Here is a 17,802-nt window from a genome sequence, read left to right on the forward strand (position 1 = left end):
CTAGTTCCCATTTTGCTCACCTCTGTACTGTTGCCAGTATCAACATGGTTAATTATTAAAGTGCCTTGTCAAATACAGGAACCCACGTCATAAAAAAGGTACAGCAAGAGAATGTGTGGTCTGATGAGACAAATTAAAAACTGTAATAACAACATGTAGTAAAAAACAGAAGAGACAACTGTTTTCAATTGTGTATTTTTTTTATTCAGGTGTGTGTGTTACCTTCAAATCACAGTATTTGTTGGATGGCCTATAAATTAAAGGTTCTGCTTTAGTACCTACTTGTTAAATACACTACAGATGCGAACATGATCATCTTCATCGTGAGCGTATAACACTGTAAAAAAAAAAAAGGACCGTCTCATCCTGCTGGACAGGAAGTTGAGACATGAGAGCAGAAAACTGGCTTGCAAGGCTGCGAGGTCATAGGTCACTTGATTTGGCTGAAGAGTGGCAGCGGTTACACTGAGAAAAGATGCTGACGTGAACCATCACAGTTTCACTCTGTCAACAGTCTTGTGGTCACTAAAGTCTGTGAACTGAGCTGCAGCGGGGCTATAACTGCGTTAATCTTCCCCTCCACAGAGAATCAGCAGGGTTTTGCGATAGTCTCCTGACGTGTCACCCTGTGCATGGTCATAAAAACACAAATAGTGGAAAAATCATTTGGTCATGTTTTGGAAGGCAGTGCTTTTTTCTGGCTCACACAATAGTTAAATGCAGAAGAGAAGCTGAGAAATCGGTCTATATCAACAAAGGAGTTAAGAGTGGAATTTCCCCTGTTTATCAGCTGACACTCATACAGTAGATAAAGATTTCTACTTTATAATCTCGATCAAGATTTCACATTTGTATGGCAAAAACGAAACTATGCAGGGCAACTGGTTAGCTTATATTAGTATACATTTTAGAAACAAGGGTAACACAAGCTGGCATTTTCCAGAGGAAACAGAACCAATAAATCTCCTGCTGTTGGCTTTAAGAGGTGCTGGAAGGTGGATTAATAGCGTAGATTGGGATTTGAAGCTTTCCCCCCAAACTCTCAGAGGAACATAAGTAAGCATATTTCTCAAAACATGCACAGATTTAAACTTTGAGAAACTGCTCAAATCGAAACCGCTTTTGTAACTGAAACTAGCAAACTGAAAATGTACAATTAAATTGAATTAATTTAATAAATGATCAATTCAGTTATTTCTCTGCACAACTCATAAAAACAAGATAAAGCAATCCTTGCTCTTGCATAATGTGGAAATGTGTTTTCCAAACCAATCCAGGGCAGCTTGTTTTTATTGGTGTCACATTGATTTCATCTGTAAGTTATTATAGAACTGCTTTTAGGAACTTCCTGTCTCTGCATCTGTCAGCCAATCACAGAGCAGAGATAGAGGAAGCATGCAAGAGGGAAATTCCTAAACAGCTGTGTTGTGGCCACAGACCCATAGTCCACCGCAGAGAGCTATAGATTACCGTACCCCACCACCTTACCGCAGCAACAGAAAAAGGATGTGCACTGCATGCTCTGCACACAGCGGGACCAAAGCAATTAAACCAAACCTCCACAGACACACAAGTCACATGTGAACACAGCATGCCAAGCAGAGGTGTTAGTAGACAAAGACTCAGACTTACAATCATAGTTTCTACCTGGATGAATTCATGGAGGGAGGCATCGTGAGTTTCTTTGAACTCTTTTCGGATGTTAAAAAGGTCGATCTCGCTACGGGACACCATGATGCGGATCAGCGCTCTGTCGTCTGTACCAAGACCCTGCAGAGGAGATCAATAAATACTTTGTATATTCTGACTTAGACAACAGAGGATTCTGCACCAATAAAAGTGACCTAATCACGTGTTACGGCTGACATCTAGTATCCAGATGACATGCTGAATAACTGATCTAACCCTAACTCATCTAAAACAGAATGAAGAGATACCTTCATGGCTTTGTACAAACGGTCTGCAAAATAAGAGGGCTGGTTCTTTACACTGCGCACTGCAAAGACAAGAGAAACAGGCAACAGCTGAGAAGTTGTCACCCAGATTGGATTTCATCAACAGTATCATCCGCTGTGGCAAACTTGAAAGTAAAGGAGAATAAAGTCTGTAGTGAAAAATAGTTATTACCTATTGCATAAAATGCATTTTTCACATCTCCAGACATCTCCTTCTTAATAATCTGTTCAATGTCCTTGTTACTGCATTTGACAAACTCCTGGAACACTGTGAACAGCAAAGAGCACGAAAATCCACTGCATTTTGTTGGAGAAATTTAGTTGAACACTTGTAAAGATCATTGCAACCTACATATCTGTGATGACCTTTACCTTTCCTGAGATGAGGGAAGCTCCTGGTGCACAGGATGCTCATGAACTTCATCACCATGTCATCTGAGTCAGCATTGCATGCATCGGCAAGTTCCTGGTTTGTTCAGGAAGAACAGTGGGAACACAAAACCTTCAGATCCATTCTTACATTTCATATTTAAACACAGTAAAGAAAAGGATGCATTCAGTCACCTGAGCATCTGCATTAGCTCTTTCTACATCTGCAGGGCCCTCCTCTCTTGCACCCTGAACAGACAAGGAGGTTAAATGCAAATTAGTGCCGCTCTGTAAGGCTAGTGGTTAACCAAAAACGTATACTTTTTTTGTAAGACACTATAAAAGACAGTTAGGGAGGTGATTAAATAGATCTATGTGTAACAGAGAACACAAACCAGACTACCAGACTGCAACTTGTGAGTGGGCGTGGAAATTACACACAGTGTGAGTTCTCATGATGATGACAGACATTACCTGCACGAGAGAAACGAGGATCCGACAGAAATGGCCTGATGTGTCTGACTGAATGGCATCCTCCAAAGACTTTTTATAGGCTGCAAAGTATGATATATTACATGCCCTGACAAAGGTTTTTAGGACAAAGCAAGTGATTCTTTAAGCCTTAATCTGGTGCCAAACTTACCACCCTGATAGGCAGCATTCATGGCATGTATTTCCTGATTGCTCCTGGTAACCAGGATCTCAATGAGAGCGTGTTCATCAGTCCCAGCCCCCTAGGAAAAAAAGCTAGTGTGAGCTTCATTTTTTGCTATTTTGGTGCCTGTTGGGTTTTTTTTTTTTAAAGAAATAGGCTTTCTAACTCTATGCTGATTATTGTATGTGTGGGACCCAGCAAGGTAGTGCTTTGTGAAATATAAAAAGGTACAAGAGCCCATTTCAAAGTTTAGCTGCCTGTTTAATTCTAAATAACACACTGGACTTCCAAGCTGTTGTCAACATCCAAGACTTACTACTTATCCAAAACAGGTTTCATCTGTTCAGTTCCCATATTAGGTGATAATTTGACTGTTTGCCTTCAAATAACCAAATTATTATATTTCACTATTTGAAAATGCATAAAACGAGGACACAAACAATTATGAAACACCATCTGCACGCAAGTGCTCTCTGCTGAGAGCAGAGGATGAGTCAGGTTTGCCACATAAGGAAATTCAGTCAGGTTGAAAAGTTATAAATACATTTTTATTTGACTATAAAATGTGTTCTATGTAATTTATCTCGGCCAAATATCAACCACCACGTGTTTGGGAAACAGGTATCAGTATATGGGGGATTAAATGTGAACCGTGTTCACTACTCATAGAAATGTAACATATTAGCACTGGAGTGTCATTTAAGAGAGAAATCAGTGGGTGTTTTGGTTTAACTCCTACTTTACCTCCATTGCTTTTCTCATCATTTTGGCATCAAATTCAGCTGGCGTCAGCATGAGCCCAATTATCAGCCTCTCTAAGTTCTTTGACAATTCAGACTTCAGGTCCTTCATCAGATCCTGGAATGCCGAACACAGTGAGTTGTTAAAAGCTGTCGTATCCAGTGGAGGACATATAACAATAAATGAATAAAAGGTAATATTTTGTGATTTAGCCATATTTTCTATCATTCCTGTGTCTTACCCTTCCAAGTAGGGATTTGAAGGCCTGTCTGATCTCTTGCCTCTGGGCATTACTTCTCCATGCAACAATATCAATGATTGCATCTTCATCTGTTCCTGTTATAAAGAAAAAGGAAATGCCATATGTAAAAAAAAAAGAAAAAAGAAAAAAGAGTTTTGCGAAGGATAGTGTCAGTGTGTTTTATATAGCAGGGTTTGCATACCAAATCCCTTCATGGCTTTCCTCAGTGCTTGTGCATCAGCAGCAGGGTCGAAATTAGGCGCCAGGCGGACTGTAGGCCTCAGCTGAGGTAGTACACATTACAAAATTGAAAGACTGACAATTAGTATTTACTCACAGAGTGGCAAAGTTACTAATATCCGTTAATTAAATCCATATCTGTAAGCTTGAACTAAAAGCACAAAGAGGTCTGAAGAACATGCAAAATAAATTATTTGTTATTCAAGATTTTTTTATTATCTGATAAAAAATTATGAAGCAACACATTTGGCTTTATGATAATAATCTCTTGACATTTGAGGGGGCGGGTGCCCTCTTGAGTTTAGAATTCATGACACCGCTAACAATGCAAAAGGTTGGTAGGATGAAAAACAGCTCAGTTTCAGGAAGCATTAGAGAGACAGCCTTTTGTTGTCAAAAATGCTGAGATCTTTTTGACATTCACTCTCCAAATGGGGGTTTGGAGAGTTCATTCTAACAGAAAACTATTTGTGTTTCAGCGAACAGCACTCTGATCACATCTAGACAAAGCCTTCACTGTGTAGACATAACACCGTTAGCATGTTGCCATAGCACATCATTACAGGGGCAGCAGGTAGTGGAGATGCAAGGCTCTGCTGAGGCAAACATGCAATCACACATCTAAGGTGGGAGCAGATGGAGCCCAAACCTGCACTCTGGTCATGGCACTTAATTCCCACATCTTGTAGGCTATCTGAGCAGCTTCAGGGAAGAATTCTCCAGCTAAGCTGCAATGACCGGTTTGACAAAACATAGCACACTCAGCAAAGCCAGAACCTCAAGCGGTAAATAGTGGGAACATTTCTAGGAAGAAGACTAAAATACAGTCTCTGCACCGTAAGTTTGTTTAAATCAATTATAAGCTTCAACAAAGAGTTTCCATTAGCCTCAGCATTCATTAAGATAATAAAGCTTTTATACAGTTCAAAGTAACAATAGTAACGCCATACAGTGGTCCTCTAGCACCCCCTTCTGGATGCAGCATTCCTAAAACTTACTCATCATCCCCTCCACAGAGGTTGAGCAGAGTCCGCTTGTAATCCCCTGATGTATCATCCTGGTTGACATACACACACACAAAGTCATATAAGTGCTCTACATTCACATACAGAGTGCATATAAAACATGCTGTACCTCTCTTTCTCACCTTAATCATGTTATAAAGTGACTTCTCATATCTGAGGCGGAAACACTCTCGAATGTCCAACATGTCAATTTCAGAGCGAGAAATCATGATCCGGATCAGAGTGTTGTCAGCTGTACCGAGACCCTGGAGGGATTGAGGGATGATGCATTGTGGCAACAATTAAGTAATCCTGAGCAATTTTAATAAATTTAACAATCTGTCACTAACAAGACCTCATTCATCATAACTGTACCAGTAAGTGTGCCTACAAACACACTGGAACCAAACTGAATGGCTACTTGAGCTTACCTTCATTGACTTGTAGAGGCGCTTGGCAAAGAACATGGGAACGCTCCTTATGCACTGGACTATGAGAAAAATGACCAAATTAGGCACTGTGTTGTGTCACAATGTAAAGTACAATGGTGCATTCAGTGCATTTCCTACCAACGGCCAGCATCAGTCTCTCAAAGTCTCCAGACAGCTCGTTCTTAATGCTGTCCTCAATGCTCATCTCTGCAATCTTCTCATATTCATCAAAAACTAAACAAACAGAGGAAAATATTGCACAAAAGTACCAATCTCATCCTTTTGGGTCATTATTGTGTAAAATCTTGAGTTTGCCTTTGTGCTTTAATTCCCCCCAGATTTGACTAAAATGGTTGTCCTGGCATGTTAGCAAGTTTAGGTAACACACATAGTAGCAGGAGGCTAATACTGAGGACAGCCAGCTTCTGAGTCACTTGAGGTCAGAGTGGGGATGACTGGAACGCCTCATTGTTGAGATATTTTCTTGGAGAACTGAGCTTACCCATGCGGAGGTGGGTCACACTACGGTTTCCCAGGATCATGATAAATTTGGCCTCGTCCGTCCCCCACTGCTCCTCTCCAGCTGCATAGAGATCCTACAGAGAGTTTAGAAAACAGATAGGGTCCAGGGCTGAGTTATTATAATTTCGTATTTTGTAATTATATTTCATTTTTATTTATTTTTGGTTTTAATTCGGTTTAGTTTCAGGTGGTTTCCAGAGTGAGTTTACTTGTTTCAGTTCAGTTTTTTATTGTTTGAAAATGTTTAGTTTTAGTTTAGTCTCTATACAGTCTTAGTTTTAGTCTTTAGTAATTATTACTGTGAGCAGGGCATCGTGTCAGAGGCAAGATTTAAGTAAATCAGTACAGGTATTACAACAGAAACACAGGATTTTTAGAGCAGCTGACTTACAGTCTTATAGACATTAACATTTCTAGAAATACGTTCATGAAAGCCTCATAAGGCAAATTTTGATGAAATTTTACCAAAATAACAAACACTAAAACTAATGATATTTTTATTTTTATTTTATTTCAGTTAATTTTACAAAATCACAAAAATCATTTCATTTAATTGATTTTATTCTGATCTCTACTTTTTAATTCTTATCTTAGTTATTTAAAATGTTTTTTCACATCTACATTTATTTCTTAGTTGAGTTTTAGTTAACTATAACAACCTTGGTGCAAGATTTATCTCAGGGTCACAGGAAGCTGTACTGACCTTAATTAATAAGCCAAATACCCACTGGACTATCCTGGATGCCTAAAATTCTTGATTGACATTAGCTTTTATGTTTAGTCTTAATTTAAAAAAAATGCTTACACATCTGCTGAACTAATTTTTGCTAAACTGACTGCAGCGCTTCCACGTGTCAGCACAATACTCATTTAAAGCAACAGAGGCCATTCAGCACTGCCACCAATATGATACTTTAAAAGGAAAGTAAAGGATGCTCTTACAACAGGACACTTCAAGTATTCTTCAAACAAAGGCTGTGTAAAGTCAAACAGCATGTGCATGTTTAGCTTTTATGTTGGCTATAAAATGCTTACTTGGGCATCCTGCTGAACCAGGTCTGCATCCACTACTCCTGACTCATCTCTGGTCCCCTAGAAGTATTGAATCAAAACAACAGACTGCAGATTAGTCAGAGTTTAAAGGCACAGTGATCAAAGCGTGTTTGAGTTTCCTACTTAGTCAACTCACCTGAAGTAAAACAACCAGCATCTTCTTAAAGTGGCCTGAAGTGTCTGCGATTACATCCTCCTCCAGGTCTCTGCCATAGGCTGGGTACACAGATGACAGTTCTAAATACTATCAGATGCGTAATTCAAGTGACGTCTTAGATAAAACATCTTACCGTCCTTGTATGCTGCAACCATGTCATGTATTTGTTTGTTGTTCCTAGAAGCCAGTACTTCAATCAGGCATCTCTCATTTGTTCCAGCACCCTTAAAACAGAGTATGAAGGCGGATGTGAAACAGTTTCTGCCTCATTTAATATGGAGTGAGAGCGAATCACATTTTTTGGCTTACTTTGATTGCATCATGGATTTCTTTGGCATCGTGGTAGGCCGGGGTTCTCATCAGACTGACAATGAGGCGCTCAAATTTTCCCGTGAGCTCATATTTGAGATCATCAATCAGGTCCTGATGAAAGAGAATTTCAGTGATGCTGGACTCAAAACTGCTATCTTAAGCTTTTAAAGTGTCTAAGCAATGTCTGGAAATTACAGTTGTGCTTAGATGTTCATATACACTCATCATGGGCGTAAATGTCTGGTCATTTTGGGCTTTCAATAATTTCTTTGAGCTGTTATTTTCCCACAGTGAAATGACTATATGGCATAGATCTTTAATGGCTGAAACAAAAACAAGAATTGGGTGCCTCGGCTTTACTCCGTCAAACATACCTCTTATTATTTTGGCCAGATAACTCAATCTTTGTCTCATCTAACCATAAAGATTTCTCGAGAAAGTATTTGACTTTTCTACAACGGTATGCTGATTTTGGAGTAGATGCTCCTCACTATCCTCTCGGTCCGTGGTGTTTTCAAACTCTCTTCATTGGAGACAGTGATGCTGGTGTTCCAACAGTTTCCAGTTCATGGCAGGCTTGAGCCTCGGTGGTTCCTGGGTTCTGAGAATGGCAGTTTTGGTCTACTCCCTTGACAAAATGGTGACACATCTGAATAACTTTACGTACAGTTGTTTGTAGTGATGATCCTGGAATCTGCAGCTGGTTAGGAATGGCTCCAGGAGACCTTCCCAAACTGCGTAAATCTACAATTGTCCTTCTTAGATCGTCACTGAGTTTCTCTAAATATTGGTCAGTAAAATACATTTGACCCTGCATGAATTGAAGACACTCCAAAATAAATTCAAAATTGTGCACCTAATTCTTATTTTAAACCCATTAAATATGTATACTCTACATTTATTGCAACCTGGAAAAAAATAATGGTTAAAATAAATCATTAGATCATTGAAATTAACAGATGAATGCCAAGTAAACTTCTGACCACAGCTGTAGCACTTAAAATGTATTTGTTTACCTGTCCAAAGTTGCTTTTGTAAGCTGCGATGATTTCTTGCCTTTGCGCATTGCTTCGAGAGGTGACCAGGTCCAAGATGGCCTCTTTGTCACTTCCTGAGAAACAGAAAAGAAACATTTTCAACAAAGACCTAAAAACTCATCTTAGACAGCATCGAGAAATTCGTCAAGTGATGATTCAACTGACTAGTGAGGAGCACAAACGATGACCTTTACACCTCTGTGGCCATGAATCACGGAGGAGCGGGGCACTCACCAATGCCTTTCATAGCACTGTAAAGGGCCTCGGCATCAGCGGTGGGGTCAAAATCGGGAGCGTCTGTTATTGTACCTCTGAACACCTGAAAGAGTGAACAGTTCAAGTCAATTTCAAACATTTTCAGTTAAGATAAGAATAAATAACACAGACATGCTACTCTTTCATGTTTCAATAAGAAGTGACAAGAACATATGATATCAAAGTACATCTGAAACAAGATTTCTGTTGTTCGGTATGGTTAGGTCAAAGGTGTCTTTTAATAATAAACTGAATAATAAATAAATACAGCAATGACACTGGTCTGTGGTTACAGAGGTGAGGCCACCAGCTACCAGCCAAGAGCAACAACAAGGGTCTACAATACCTGATACAACATAAATATACTACATTAGTATTTTTGATTATTTGCTATATTAGCAATGTGATTCTGGAGATGGCATTTTAAAACTGTTAAATGGACTGCTATGAAACTTGATACAATCAGTCATCAAGTCCAGTGACTTTGCTGCTTCATACGGTTTTCCTCTACTGCCATGTGTCATTAAAATATTGGGTTTTTAGTCGACAGCCATGAAATTTGATACATTAATGTCTCCATCAGGATAAATTCCTCTAATTTTTGTCACTACATTTCTATGCTAATTATGCTAACACAACCAAACATGTGAGCATTCTTCATGTTACATGTCAACATATCAGTGTAGCTTTTCTGTAGAAAAAAGGAGACTAAAAAAGAAAGGCTAGTATGAGAGAAGAGGATCTCACATTTTGAGCCACAGCTTGCATTTTGCAGATGGCTCGAAACAGCAGTGGGCTTGGCTTTGCTATGACTTTGCATATGCTGCTCACCTCCAGAGCAGACCAGTTGTAAACCCTTTTTTTAACCATACACTTTGCTTTTTTAATAAATTTGCACTTTATGTCCCATTCTCTAACAATGCATTATCTCAACCCACACCTCCTTGCATGCTGAGAGTAGTGGAGTGGTGTAGCAGCAGTGACAGCAGCTGAGTATTTGCACCTGTCTCACCCCCAACAGATCAGAGTGTGTGTATGTTGCTTGCCTGTTTGTGCAGGGGCGGGAAAGTAGACAGGGTCGGGTTGTACACAGAACTTTTACACATCAGACCGTCTAATATGCAATAGCTCAAAAAGGATGAAAAATATCAACATTATGATCTTGTAATAGTAAGATCTTCACAAAAACGGCTGAAAAATGAAACTGCAGCAGCTGCTCTCGAGGTCACTGCTGCATTGAGGCTGTCAGCCAAGTTGTGCTCTCCGCCCAGCTACAGAAGCCACTGTATATGCTCTGCTTAACATCACTCCTCAGGACAGCTGTAAAGCTTCACCCACGTGGCAACAGGCCACAAACACAAGCCCCTAGCAACAGACTTTAACTAAACTAATCACGGTTCGGGAAAGTGAATTTAATAACAATAAGTTGATTTCTATGCATCCCTCCCCCTTTAAGTGCAATTTGTTTCATCTGGTGCCCAAACTTTAAAAGAGGTATGAGTTAGTTTGTGTTTAACCTTAAATAATTTTACAAAGTCATTCTGGAAAAATGCCGTCAGGTATAACGAGGTGCTGCAGGTAGCACTGACACTCTACACTCCTGTTTTTGATGTTGCGCAGGGCTCACATGGTGGCAGATGGCAGCCTCACTCTATCCACGCCAGTGTCACACAAAACAATTCATTCTGCTGCACTGATACAAGATCTGGTCTGCAGTTTGATTATAGCTAACATGATACAAGGCCAGATGACCAAGCTCTTGTCCACTTACCATGTCTATATTTGGTCTTATATGTCAACACTGCTCAGGAATCAATAGTTTCAGGCCTAAAGGGAAAACAGAAATGCTGAGGTACAGGTAGCCAGTTGCACTGGAAAACATCCTTGCAATGTGAAAGGTGACCTTCACCTCAGCTTTGGATGAAACTATGTTGCAAACAATGATGATCTTTATTTCCTGAGTAAATACAAAGAGGTACTGTTATTCATTATCCAGGCTGTTCTTAGCTAGAGCGCATGAGCAAAAAGCAGACGGGGGCCTGCTTTCTATTAGACTCAACCTCATATTCACACAAAAATACATTGATGGATGGAATATGTTTTATTTAAACTTGCAGGAAAGCTGGAGCCACATTTCCCATGCAGCTATATTCTGACTATAATGCAGACATTCAGACAAGGTAAACATGTTGAGGCGTCAGTACTGAGAAGCTGCTTCTTCTAGACTGACGATACTTAATTTAGAATCACAACACCGAAGTAGGCTACACTGAACTTACAAATATTTTTTAAGGAATAAAGAATTTATGCTAAATTGAGGGGGGAAAGAGTACTCCACATGGTTTGAAATACTGTACTGTTTGTTTAAGACTCCAGTGAGGCTTTCCCAAAAATAGCACGCGCGCAGTTTATCTTAATATCAGAAGACAGGTCTGGGGGACAGGGCCTCTCGGCCTCTCTCTCCCTTTATATGTACACAGGGCCACACCCTTCTCTGTTAATCCCCCCCCCACACACACCGAAGGATATTCTTTAAATCAGAGGCTTTAAATCTAATGGTATATTGTTTTTCTGAATTAAGTTTCATTTTAAACTTTCCTCGAGTTGAATTTTATTACAGCCGTTCCTTCTGCAGCCACGGGTGCCAGGGGCACATTTAAAAATGACACCTCAGCAAACTTTTCTGTTAATTTGTGACCCATTATATGGAGCCGACAGCGAACGACAGAGAGCAGCTTACCTTCTCGGTGCAGGAAGTATCGGTGCAGAGTGACAGCGGCCCCTAAACTCGGTCTGTCTTTTCCCCCCGGTCGGATGAATTCAGGCCGGCCAGTTACTCGTCCTCAGTGACGTGGTGACTGCGGCGCTCTCTCGCGCGGCTTCTGTAAAGCGTGCGCGCATGTCTGCGCGTGAAAGAGAGACAGAAAGTGCGGGCTTGAGAGAGCGAGAAAGAGAGAGCGGTGCTTTGATATATACGTGCTTAAAGCAAGAAAATGCTTCAAACACGGGTGTAAATGTGACTGGGTAATAGCTGCTTATTTCTATTATTTCCCCCACACCCTAATGTTGAAAAAAATAAACAAATAAATTAAAAAAAAAAAAAAAAAAAAATATATATATATAATATATATATATATATATATTATATATTTATATATATATATATATATATATATATATATATATATATATGAACGATTAATTGACACCTTTCTTTCTTTTATATATTGAGCCACCACTTGGAGCTGGTAACAGGCAAGCATAACTTTCTGAATTTTGGCACATGCGCACGAGTCTGAGTTTTAACAGAGGGCAGCTTACTGACACTGACGTGACAATTTGTTCTATTTCTGTCCTGTCAGAAGACCTCCAGTAAGTGTGGAGGGGCGTGTGAGTGCGTGTGTGTGTTTAGTGGGAGGGGAGGGGGAGCATAGCTGCGGTATGACAGTAAAACGAGTGCCACATTCATTGCTCTATTCCTGGAATGCAATGCATGCATGTTTTGCCCACAAATTTGCGTGTTGCATGTGTATTTCCTGTGATCTTTTATGTTGGGCTTTTTACTTCATTCATTCATGGTGATACTTGTGACACCGCATGTGGAGAGAAAGGTGACGGAAGAGATGATGAGAAACTAGAGGTGACTTACAGGAAGCTGACAGGGAGTCCAGTGCTCCACTTCGCAACAGCAAAGAAAAAAAGGGGGCATGACTCAGTATTTCATTAGGTGAATAAAAATGTGATAAAAGTTTACACCTGGTCTATGTGCTTGATAAATGATCTTATTTACTGTGTTCAGATGCAATTCACACATCATATGCTCAGTGAGGCACAGAAGACAGGGAGATAAGATTAACATTAAACCCTGTTTGCTCTCTTCAAAGGTTGGGGAGGGAGCAGAGATAAGCACGCCATGTCTATGGGAGGGAAAGACAGATTGATGATGGGGAGGTGGTTATGAACATCTGTAGTGATGTTTCAGCAACATTTTAGATTAGACCAATTAGATCATTGTGTAAATGTTGATCAACCTGTTTAACAGGAAAAATGTCCTGTTTTGGAGGCCCTGTATGTTTTACATTTGAATGTTTTACTCCTTGTTACTTGAAGAATATGTTTTGGTCTGTGCCTCTGGTACTATGAACTTTAAAGTGGATGTATTGGGCAAAAACCTATAGCGTCAGAGGCTTTAGCTTTGATCTATGAATGAAATGAGTCCACTGATATGTTTTTCTTTTTTCTTTTGGTTTCCTCTCCTTTAGTGTACCCTTTTCATCTTCGCCCCCAACCAGTGTTGAAAGAATGGGGTGTCCATATGGTGGAAACAGTGAAGCGGCAGAGAGGAATTTCTTTTGTTGCACAGCGACCTCTTGTGGTTTGAAGATATACTGCATACCCAACATAACAATTTCATTCTGGCTGAGATGGGAAATATATATTAATGCATATTCATTTTATTTATTGTTGAAATGAAAACAAATTCATTTTCAAACTATGTAAACTGTATTCATTAGATATGTAATCATTAATAAACATTTCATCTATGATGAGTCTATGATTGTGGATTCTGGATCTTTAGCTCTGAATTTTGAGGTCTTTTGGGGCTTCTCTTGGTTCTTAGGTTGCTTATTGGTATATTTGTTTTTAATATTCTCTTGTATTTTGAGCCTCAGCTCTTTTTTAGTTTACCTCCCTGTCTTGTTGTCTTTGACTAGTATCAGCTGTTTTCTTTTCTCCAGATGTTTCCACTCTTTTTACAGCCAAAAAAAAACAAAATAAAACAAAAAACAAACAAACTTCTGTCTTTCTCTCTCTTTTTTTGCATGAAACATTAAATCTTTGTTTAAAAAAAATTAACAAAGCATCAAAGCTATTATACTCCCTTTTAGCACTGTATCTTTATTCTTGTAATCAGTTTAAGCTTTAAAGGAGTCCCTAAGAGGTCAGTTCATCCTCTGTCTGAATCAAGCTCCTTACTGCTTAAGGCCTGTAAGTTTTTAAAGCTGCTCTAGTCTGATTGGCTGTCCTTTGCAAACAAATGGCTCGAACAGTGTGTGGGTGGAGTTTCTGTGCTCACAGCAAGAGTTGTGTGCCATATTAAGTTATTCACTCTCACTGATGTCATACAAATCCCGAAGCAGAAAAATAGATGGAAATAAAGCATTAGGAGCAGTCACAGTAATTACATCCACATACACAGATTATTCAAAGCCATGATTATTAGGAGTAGCCACATCTATACCACTATTAGATGGCAGAAAATAAGCAAAGTTATAGAGGCATCTGGTAAAACATAATTATATTTTTTTCGACACATTTCCAAACATCAGTAATAGTTATTTCTGATCAAATACGTGCACTTTATACAGCAAATTGTAAATCTGAAGCGCAACAACAAACGAATGGGTACAAAAGCATTTTTCACATTCTGAACAGGATTTTCTATTCACAGTTCTCACCCTGTGCCTTCATTGCAATAATGAACACATTATGATCCACACTGGTCGGGAGTAAGAAAGGCTACTTTGTAAATAATTCCACTGAGTGGGAGGGTCATGCAGGCCGGTCTTGTATATATTGCTGTAAAAGTCATGCTTCTTTCATCCAAGTCAGCATCACGGATATTTTCGTTCCACTCTACTTTTGAAGTCACCAGTAACTCCTCGTGGGACTGAATGCAAGGTAATGAACTTGTGTGTCTGCTGAATAAAAATATGACGTCAGTTTCAAATCCCTGACCTTTTCTTTAATAAGAATCTGTGCATTTTAATGACTGTGCTTCTTTAAATGCACAGTAGGCAGCCGAAAAACAACATTATAAACATTAACTGCTTAACTGCAATGATTAATGGGATATCTGGCTAAACAAACCATGATTTTTTAGTTAAGCATTACCCTCGATATGCTATCTCAGCAAATGAGATCCGCAGATATGAATGCTTAAGTTTAGTCAAAAGTACTTTGACCGCACAGGCTTCCTCCCCACTCAGCTCCTGCCTCCTGAGGTAGATGCCACAAGGGATTAGGAGAGCTCAAATCCCCTGATTGGAGATGAGAAGGTAAATGCTGCCTCTCAAAGTGTGCAGCCTCCTGCCCGAATAAGTCATAAAAGCTGCTTTGTCCTCCCCCATGTCATGAACTCACCGGGCCATTAGAGCGGCAGGCTCACACCTTCATGTTGAGATGGAGATACAGCTGCTTCAGTGCAAGCGGACAAACTCCACAACATAGCTGTAGTAATAAGACCGCAGGCTTGTTGTTAAGCGACACAACAATGTAAGGGCCCTCTGAGAAGACACAGTTATTGTTATAGAAATTAAATATAGAAATCTGTAGGAAACCCTCAAAAATAAGAATAGGTGCATGTAATTTTTGATCTTATATTAAATATAGGAAAAAGCTATGTCATCTTTGTTTTCTCACTGTGCCTTAACTTTGATTTGATTTAATCTGATTTGAACAGTAGTTGATTAAAGGCAGCCCTGAAAGGCACTGCTGCTGTGAGAACACATCTAACACATAAAGCTTTTGGACTCTTCAGAAATATTCAAAGAAGTAATTGTGCAATCCTGAAGCCGGGGCGTGGATTTCTGTGCTGGGGGTGGCATTCTGGAAATCTCAGGTATCAGCACTATCATATCAGGAGAATGATAACGAGATACATTTATAAAAGGGTACTGTAACTGAGCCGAATGACACATCCTATTCCTACTTCTTAGCACATCTACGAGGTACAAGATCACACCAAAGAGGTAAGTGAATGTGTTCTTAGTCTCACTTCTGTCAAGTGTTAGGAGAGCATGTTAGCTGTCATGTGATAATGATTAAGCTTTAATAAAACAGATTTTCTTAAGTCTTAACAGCTTGCATGTGCTCTTCAGTTCCTCAGTTTAATTACAGTAGCATTCTGTTCTCTTTCTACACAAATAAAAACACTAATAGACTTTGAAAATCATGTTTCTCAGAAGAAAGAATCTTCTTCCGGAGGCTGACCTGACAATTATTCACTCACTGAGAAACACTCCTCACCTTTTGTCCCACTAGGTCACTCCTTAAATCTCTCTCGTTCACTCATCTTCCATCCTGATCCAAACCCACAGAAGTATGTCGTGCAGCGTAGTGAAGTCCTTTCTGGTGAGCCTATCACGGAGGAAGCCCCTCGAGCCCGACGGGGAAGAGTCCACCTTCAATCGATGCCTGACCACTCTGGACTTGGTGGCCCTCGGTGTGGGCAGCACCCTGGGGGCTGGTGTCTATGTCCTCTCTGGAGAGGTGGCCAGAGACACCGCGGGACCCAGCATCATCATCTCCTTCTTCATCGCTGCCCTGGCCTCTATATTTGCTGGGCTATGCTACGCAGAGTTTGGTGCCCGGGTTCCTAAAACAGGCTCAGCATACCTTTACAGCTATGTGACGGTGGGAGAGCTCCTTGCTTTTATCTCTGGCTGGAATCTGCTGCTCTCCTACGTCATAGGTGAATATATGCAAATTGTAACATCTATTATTCAATGATATTTTCTTCCTTTATTGATGATTTAGTGATCTCTCCTCCTACCTGTATATGCAAACAGTGCATAAACCTAACATAATCTTTTTACCACACTCTGATCATAAATGATCAACCACCATTAAGAGACTATTTAACACTGTGACCTTTCAACCAGTGGAACAGCGAATTCTTGACTGCTTTTTTTCTACCTCACTGTGTCACATCTCTTGCTACATTAATTTTAACAATAGCACATACCAGGATCACTGCTTTGCAACAATCCCAATAATAACCCCATAAACCAGGACTGTGATTCAAAACCCTGAGTTATAAAGAGGGTAGGAAGTTTCTTTTTTTTTTGTTTATGGCTGCGGGTAAATTATGGCTGATTAATTAGTTTATTACATTAACTATCTATTCACTATCTGCTCAGGGACATCGACTGTTGCACTGGCATGGAGCGGAACATTTGATGAACTCATTGGGGGAGTCATATCAAAATACTTTGCAGAAAATGCTGCCATGGGCCTGCCTGGCTTAGCTCCTTACCCAGATGTCTTTGCTGCAGCTCTGATCGTGCTCTTGTCAGGTAAAATAGTAAAACTGGTGTTAAATGGTGACCACAAATGAGGATGAGATCGCTGAATTAACCACCTTTTCCACGAAGGTCTCCTGTCTTTTGGAGTCAAAGAGTCAACGATGATCAACAAGATCTTCACAGCGATCAACATCCTGGTGCTGCTGTTTGTGATCATTTCTGGATTCATCAAGGGAGACATCTCCAACTGGAAAATCAGCAAAGAAGATGTGTTAAACGCCACTGCCATGTAAATAAATGCAAAAACAAACAAACAAACAAAAAAACACTCAAGTAAATCACGACCTATATAATTACAGCATTATTGTTCTCCTGGATGAGCTAACTGGAAATAACCACAAAGTATTGCTCTCTACCCGCTGCAGAAACGGAACTGACATTGCTAATGCAACAAGCGAGTTTGGAGTGGGCGGATTTTTCCCCTATGGCTTTGGTGGAACTGTGGCTGGAGCTGCAACATGCTTCTATGCTTTTGTTGGATTTGACTGCATTGCTACAACAGGTAAGAAGACAATTTGTCAGTTTAGCTTAGTTCAAGCTTCTTTCAGCTGCTTCCTAATTAAATTTTTTGACTGACACAACCCCAAAAGGGATTTTTTATCTCCTCCCAGGATCAAACTGGGGATCTTTTACCAGTACACTATGTATCCAACATAACATAACATAAATAACACAACACAACACAACACAACACAACACAACATAACATAACATAACATAACATAACATAACATAACATAACA

The 17,802-nt window shown here is 39.8% G+C and overlaps 2 protein-coding genes across 9 annotated transcripts in view; one reads left to right on the forward strand and one right to left on the reverse strand.

Moving 5' to 3' along the window:
* Nucleotides 1-179: 179 nt before the first annotated feature.
* Nucleotides 180-11,879, reverse strand: anxa6 (annexin A6). Of its 4 annotated transcripts, XM_005916383.3 has the most exons (26): nucleotides 11,713-11,879; nucleotides 10,882-10,929; nucleotides 10,744-10,799; nucleotides 8,952-9,036; nucleotides 8,697-8,791; nucleotides 7,678-7,791; nucleotides 7,502-7,592; nucleotides 7,348-7,427; nucleotides 7,194-7,250; nucleotides 6,139-6,232; nucleotides 5,775-5,870; nucleotides 5,637-5,695; nucleotides 5,349-5,471; nucleotides 5,200-5,258; nucleotides 4,851-4,929; nucleotides 4,164-4,245; nucleotides 3,962-4,056; nucleotides 3,724-3,837; nucleotides 2,968-3,058; nucleotides 2,799-2,878; nucleotides 2,520-2,573; nucleotides 2,328-2,421; nucleotides 2,128-2,223; nucleotides 1,938-1,996; nucleotides 1,633-1,770; nucleotides 180-626 (listed from the first exon to the last, which is right to left on the reverse strand). In XM_005916383.3, the coding sequence occupies exons 3-26, from the start codon at nucleotides 10,744-10,746 to the stop codon at nucleotides 567-569; spliced, it is 1,998 nt and encodes a 665-aa protein (XP_005916445.1). In that variant the 5' UTR covers nucleotides 10,747-10,799; nucleotides 10,882-10,929; nucleotides 11,713-11,879; the 3' UTR covers nucleotides 180-566. The 4 variants fall into 4 exon arrangements, with proteins under 4 accessions (XP_005916445.1, XP_005916446.1, XP_005916444.1 ...); XM_005916384.3 differs by lacking the exon at nucleotides 10,882-10,929 and having other exon boundaries at nucleotides 1,648-1,770; XM_005916382.3 differs by lacking the exon at nucleotides 10,882-10,929.
* Nucleotides 11,880-14,585: 2,706 nt separating this feature from the next.
* Nucleotides 14,586-17,802, forward strand: part of LOC102302693 (cationic amino acid transporter 2) — a 9,797-nt gene continuing 6,580 nt past the window's right edge. Inside the window, exons 1-7 of one of the 5 annotated variants that reach the window (XM_042218501.1) lie at nucleotides 14,586-14,654; nucleotides 15,514-15,594; nucleotides 15,692-15,724; nucleotides 16,017-16,446; nucleotides 16,895-17,050; nucleotides 17,129-17,288; nucleotides 17,425-17,561. In XM_042218501.1, the coding sequence (XP_042074435.1) occupies nucleotides 16,077-16,446; nucleotides 16,895-17,050; nucleotides 17,129-17,288; nucleotides 17,425-17,561 (823 nt within the window). In that variant the 5' untranslated portion in view covers nucleotides 14,586-14,654; nucleotides 15,514-15,594; nucleotides 15,692-15,724; nucleotides 16,017-16,076. Of the gene's footprint in view, nucleotides 15,725-16,016; nucleotides 16,447-16,894; nucleotides 17,051-17,128; nucleotides 17,289-17,424; nucleotides 17,562-17,802 lie in introns of all 5 variants that reach the window. The other 4 variants (XM_042218499.1, XM_042218500.1, XM_042218502.1 and 1 more) reach the window with 4 other exon arrangements.

Source organism: Haplochromis burtoni, unplaced genomic scaffold (assembly GCF_018398535.1).
Source record: "Haplochromis burtoni strain Fernald_Lab_line unplaced genomic scaffold, NCSU_Asbu1 Contig_19, whole genome shotgun sequence".
Lineage (NCBI taxonomy): Eukaryota > Metazoa > Chordata > Actinopteri > Cichliformes > Cichlidae > Haplochromis > Haplochromis burtoni.